General features: G+C 33.8%; 1 protein-coding gene across 1 annotated transcript; it reads right to left on the reverse strand.

Annotated features, from left to right (window-relative positions):
- Window positions 1-296: 296 nt before the first annotated feature.
- LOC308686399 (uncharacterized protein) lies at window positions 297-4902 on the reverse strand. Its single transcript, XM_081394823.1, has 4 exons — window positions 4834-4902; window positions 4380-4465; window positions 1321-1343; window positions 297-1017 (listed from the first exon to the last, which is right to left on the reverse strand). Exons 1-4 carry the CDS (start codon window positions 4892-4894, stop codon window positions 804-806), a joined length of 384 nt encoding a protein of 127 aa, XP_081250949.1. The 5' UTR covers window positions 4895-4902; the 3' UTR covers window positions 297-803.
- Between the last annotated feature and the right edge of the window lie 1518 nt (window positions 4903-6420).

The following is a 6420-nucleotide window of genomic DNA, read 5'->3' on the forward strand; positions in this document are numbered from 1 at the left end:
TCCCTGACCTTTCAGTGATGTGGCAAGGTTATCAACATGATAAAACAACATGTAAATGTCGTCACAATAAACTACTACGCTTGTGCCTGCATTAGACTTAACCATACCTTTATCATCACGTGAATGGGAATCAACCACAGCAAACATTGACCCTGCCTTTATAACTGCACAAATGTAGCCATAAATGTTCAACAAACATGCATCAGACTGAAACAGGGCCCTCTGAAGTGCATCCTCTATAGACATGCACACACCTCTCAATGCACCATCATACACATCATTACCAAAAACACCACTCAGAGAATCTGACATCTTTATTGAGAATGTTGTGTTGAAGAGTGTGTGCACAGTTGGCAATTCTGGAACAGCAACATAACCACGCCATGCTGAATCATTGATCTTCCCCTGTAAGTCCATGGATGTGTACAGGTCATCTCCATGCAACAGAACAGCATCCAGGTCATCTCTTGTCCACGTCAGCACATCCTTCAGCACACTCATCATGACTGCTGTGATGCTGTTTGCTGCACACTGTCTGCCACGGTTGAAACCAAATCTGGAATCAGCTTGATGGAAGGAACCCTGTAAGACTCTCTGTGGAAAATAATCAGAGTTATCGACATCAAGAGATGAACACATCGGAAGGTTATTGGAATCCATTGAAACATTATTGCAAGCCATTGAGGGGTTATTGTAAACCATTGAGGGATTATTGTAAACCATTGAAAAATTATTGGAACCCATTGAAAGGTTATTGGAAGTCATTGGAAGGTTATTGGAAGTCATTGGAAGGTTATTGGAAGTCATTGGAAGGTTTTTGGAAGGTATTTGGAAGTTTTTGGCAATTGCCGGAAAGTTTTGGAAATCCAGGCTCTCGACAGTAGAACCAGAGAACGATGCCTTTTTTTCAAGAGGAGGCATAACCTCAGCCAACTCCATGGAGGAAGTGAGCAGAACGCGCTCAGCATTCCTCCTCTTTGCCGCCCGGGACCGACGGAAACCCTTTCCACGTGGCATCTGCAATTATATGAAAACACACAGACATATACAGACATATATATATATATATATATATTTATTTGTGCCCTTAATTTGTACATCCTTTTTGACAAAAACGTTCTCCTGAACACATTACAAATGTGTTTACATTCACAAAAATACACGGGTACAAAAATAATTTTTCATTATAACTAAATTACCAATGACCAATTGATTCAATTAACTTGTAAACTGTAAAATAAAGCATGTATTTAACTTCTACACAATGCCTTGTATTACCTATATTTTCACATAGATAAAAAATAGTTTACCAGGCCTTACCTTAGATTACTTCTGAAAGTCTTCTGAAACACAAGGAAAAATCTCAAATTCAGTTCACACAACATTAATAGACAATTAGTCACCAATTATGATAATCAATTATAATAATCAATTTCAATGAGTATCAGTATTTGTTTCATTAAAAAGACAAACTCATAAAATTCATTAAAAATATATATATAATTAGTCTTTTCAATCTATTAAAAATGTACTACATTACACATTCACCAAATAATCACTATTAAAAATATTTGAGCTTTTAATGATTTTATATTGTAATCATTTCACAGTTATTCTCCACATTAGAAGCAAATTAATCTCAGTGGCATCATTTCAAAGACAGGGCTTAACCTAAACCAGGATTAGGCCTTAGTTCAATTATGATATTTAAGTAGGTTTTATAAACATGCCCTAGAAAAAACATTACTAGTGTGCATATTGAGACAAAACAATGATATTAAATAATATATATTTTGATAATATAATATATATTTTAAGATATGTCTAAAATCACTCAAACATGCATTTTACCCTTGGACTAGCTTAAGCCTTGAATGTGAAACCAATGGAGTAAATTTTAAATATTTAATTGAGGATAGGAGCAGAATGCAACTCAATGCATATATTTATAATATTTAAGAGTGCTGGCCTACATAATTAGAATACGTAAAGTAGCACAGAGGCAACACTATACACTTTTATTTGCACAGACGTGTTTCTACGCATGCCATCACGCAGATCGTCAAACTTCATTAAATATTATTTCTCGTAAGGTTCGAGTGGTGTCGTGTGTGTGTGTGTGTGTGACAGAGAGGAATTAGAAACAAGCAGAATGTGGTTGTTTGTAAAGCACACGCATCATCATGTATCTGTTTTAAAACTAAGCTAAGACATAAATCTGAAATTATCTTAATCAATATAGAATCGCTGGAGAGAATCTATAACACAATATCACATAAATTAAACAAACTGTTATGCGTAGCGTGCCAAGTTGATGCTTCATCTGCAATACAAACTGGTTTACTCTCGCACATCACGGGACCAGACTGTAATCGCAGCTTTGCACTTAAAAAAAAATGCATTTCATCATATCACAAATGCAATTAATTGTTCATCGCTAAGCTAACACATATGTATCTGTTACACTATATAGTGTCTGTATAGAATTAATAGTAGAATGAAGTAGAGAAATAATAACAAATAATATTTTGTAAACCAGCTGTTTCGTTGCAGTAATGAAACAAAACACATCAATACAAATGTCAGGATCCCAATGAACACTTAAATTAAAACATAACAAACCAGTATATAATACATACATGCACGTAAGCGTGGCCAATGTGGCAAAAATATCATATAACGATTATTTAAATAAAATAAAAAATCACAATTAACAAATTTATCACAGTTCTTTTTATGTTGGTTTTACCATTTTGCAAGTAACTAATCTCCCTATTTTTTAAACAAAACATTACAAGGTAACAAAAAGTAACAAAAAAAAATAATTGCAAGCATTTAGGCCAAAGTGGCAAACATAAAAATCGTTGTCAATATTTTCTTTGTTATTAAAAATTACAAACAAAGATACACATTGCATATACACACCAAAATATTCAAATAAACAATGCTTTATATATTATTATTACTTTTCACCTACAGTAGGTGTTAAACAGTAACATTAAAATACAAAAATAAAACACTAAATTGACTTTACTGTATTTATAGATTGATTCGTATTAAAGCTACTAGTAAAGTTCTCAGTCAACAGCAAATAGTTATTTTCTCCTAGTCCCCATTGACTTCCTTAGTATAGTTTTCCCTACTATGCAATTCAATGGAGGTCAGCAACTTTATGGATAGATACATTATTCAAAATATCTTATTTTGTGTTCAGCACAAGAAAGAAATTAATACAGGTTTGGAGCAAATTTAGAATGAGTAAAAAATGACACAATTATCATTTTTGAGTGAACTTTTCTTTTAATGATAAGCCGAAACATGTTTATTATAAGGCTACTCTGTCACTTTAAGACCTGCACGCGACGCGTCTAATACACGCATGACTCGCACCCAGTTTTCTCTCAAATGTTTTCTTGCTTTCACTTTAGTCATAAACCAAATGTGTTTACGTAAATCTTTTATTGACAAGTATTGGCTTAATAAGACACAAAGACAACTTAGTCCATTAACCAAGGCGCTGTTTAACAGGCTTTAAGTGTCTAACATACACTTCGGGTTTAATGCGCTCAGAAACACGCATGAACAGCGCATCAGCACACGAATGAAATATTTAACCATGCAAATGCAAATAATGCCCTTTAGTGAATTGCAGTGTCCCGTGAGTGTAACTCTACCTCTGCATTAACATGTGATGTCAATGCACGTCGCGTTGTACAGTGGCGGAAACGCCAGAAAACTGATAAAATGTGTGCTACTATTGCATGATAATATATTTCTTCAAAAGTAGATCGTGAACGTATTTTAATCATCTACGAACAAAACTCGTACAATCTGAATTCATTCCGATGAATGAATCTGAATATTGTTTACATGGACACTAAACGTGATCAAAAAGCATTCGCACTACAAATGACAACCGGAATATTTACCTCACAGAACAATACGCACTTTAGTCTGTCGCATTTCGTGTTGTTTTCTTATGAATCATGATAGGCTCTCTCAAAATGGTACAAATACGCACATTCCTACACGTACTGAACTAAAGTTAATGCTCTCTTCAACGACCACAGGATTCGAGAATAACATATTTTCAAACGAATCATACCTTCAAAACACCTCATCTATACAACACACTACATATAGGATTATTTTAAAATACTTTTGCATGCTATTTTGTTAAGATTAACGTTAGCTTTACAACACCACAATGAGCAAACCTCATTAAATTAAAACACCAACTAACGCCTATTTCTCACAAATAAACATACACGTCAACTAATATACACATACTTCAAATTATGTTAGATATATTATGAATAAGCAATAATAAATACTGATTAATAAGATTATATAGACAACACATGAGAGCACGTTCTTACCGTTAGAGAAATGGGAACACAATAACTTCCTACCAACCGGAAATGTTCTCTCTGCCAACAGTCGCAGCTCCCCCAGTGGCTGGGATCTGGGAATGAATAAACATTTACCCTCCTTGCATACATAGCATAACTTTTACTTTATTACATTAACATAACTGACCATTTATTCACCAGGGGTCTCATTTATAAAGCGTGCGTACGCACAAAACGGGGCTGGAAACGTACGTACGCCAGTTCCCACGCAAAGGTTGTGATCTATAAAAAACAAACTTGACGGGAGAATATGCGCACCTTTAAGCAAACATTGAGCCGTGCGTACGCACATTCTGGAGACAAAGGGAATTGGCGACACCGATGGTGAGCTGGAGTTAATTGTCTTTTTGGTCACTTTTAGACAGAAAATCAAAAGAAAATTTAACATACAGAAAAATAATACAAATATAATTTCACTCACCAAGCTTGTCACTTGAAGCAAATATCCATCCCTTCTTAAATGTCCGCGCCAGCGAGCGCATTGGGCCGTTTGAAACTGACGCAAATAACAGTTTAAATAAATAAAATAATGATTTAAACTATGTTTTACTTCTAATATATACATTTAGATTAAATATGCCATTCATATTAATGCAGTTGCACTTAAACATGAAATCATTACTCAGAAGTTACAACATTTTTATATTCAAATTCAGTCAATAGAAATATTTGTTGTGGATGCAATGTTTTTGAACACTTTTCCTCTGGCATGCTGTGTTTTAATGTTTTAACCACAGAGAAAACTGCTTATCATGATAATACCAGATTGTCTGAGAAAATAGTTTCGTGCAAATAATGCCCAAGGCCTATCTGTTTCCATTAAAAATATCAATTAAAAATACAATACGGCCAGTGGAAAAGATTGAGAAAAACTTTCTCTGAAATGTATTTAACACTATTTGATGTATGTATTCAAAAACAAGGCAAGGATAGGCAACAACTTGATTTTTATTAATGTAATGTGTCTTGTACCGTTAAACGTTATCACGTGTATGAATAATCATATGCAAATGATATGCAGATGAGGATCTACATAGTAAAATAGGCGTTGTAAGCTGTTCGTGGTCATTCCACAAAATTGGTGCCTTTTGTGTCCCTGAGAAATAATCAGACGTAGAATTACTATAACAACAAATAAATTTGTGATTTAAAAACATAATAGTACTATGTATTATTTCCTCAAGATTACATTAAATTAAAGTCATTTATATATTATTTTAAATAATAAAAATTGCATTTATGCTGATAATGGTAAAGTTTTTGGCCTGTCCCTCCCTGTGATTGTTCTTTTTCAGCAGGACTTTTAATTTGCAAATTGAACACAAAATTATACAACAATCACATTTTCATATTTTTCTAAGTATAGTGTCACTGTTAAGCAATGTTTTGGCATAAATATACATTATTTTTAATAAAATATAAATAATTTTATCGGTATCCCCTGATTTCATGTCATGCCTGTTACCCTCACCAAACACCCCTTGTAAAATAATGGTACATTCCTGTGACATCACTTCCAGAAAGTTACATCATCTCTCATTCATTATTCCAACAGTTAGAACACAAGCAAGTTTCTCTCTCTCTTCTATAATACTCTATTTTGATGATTTATTAGGTTTAACTGAGGTGCGGACATCATGCAATGTCAAAACTGTTACTGATTGTTAAAGTATAAATTTAAATTAATGTAATCAATATCTACAAGTAATATCCTTTCAAAGTGTACAACATGTGCTTTTGTGGCCTTGCCCTAATAGCTAGCAATTAGCAAATTAGCTTGAATTTGTCAAACCTGTTACTGTCAGGCCTGTTACTTTTGTATAGTAACAGGTTTTGACATGTGGGGTAACAGGGATGACATAGATTAGGTGTCACCTTAGCCACACTGTTTTTAAAGTTTATCGGTGTAAATTGCTAACATTTTTAAAGGTCATCCTGGGTGTTTTATTGAGCTAATGCCTATATCATTTAGAGTTGGTATTGCTGGTGCATCTGTATCATCTCAGGG

Source organism: Scardinius erythrophthalmus (assembly GCF_964197995.2).
Source record: "Scardinius erythrophthalmus genome assembly, contig: HAP1_SCAFFOLD_242, whole genome shotgun sequence".
Classification (NCBI taxonomy): Eukaryota; Metazoa; Chordata; class Actinopteri; order Cypriniformes; family Leuciscidae; genus Scardinius; species Scardinius erythrophthalmus.

Bases quoted from the DNA above. Each gene is read 5' to 3' on its own strand.
- LOC308686399 (XM_081394823.1), bottom strand. From the start codon at position 4,894: ATGCGCTCGCTGGCGCGGACATTTAAGAAGGGATGGATATTTGCTTCA. The intron at 1,344-4,379 runs GTAAGAACGTGC...CTTGTGTTTCAG, and splicing joins GTGTTCCCATTTCTCTAACG to AAGACTTTCAGAAGTAATCT. The intron at 1,018-1,320 runs GTAAGGCCTGGT...ATATAATTGCAG, and splicing joins ACTTTCAGAAGTAATCTAAG to ATGCCACGTGGAAAGGGTTT.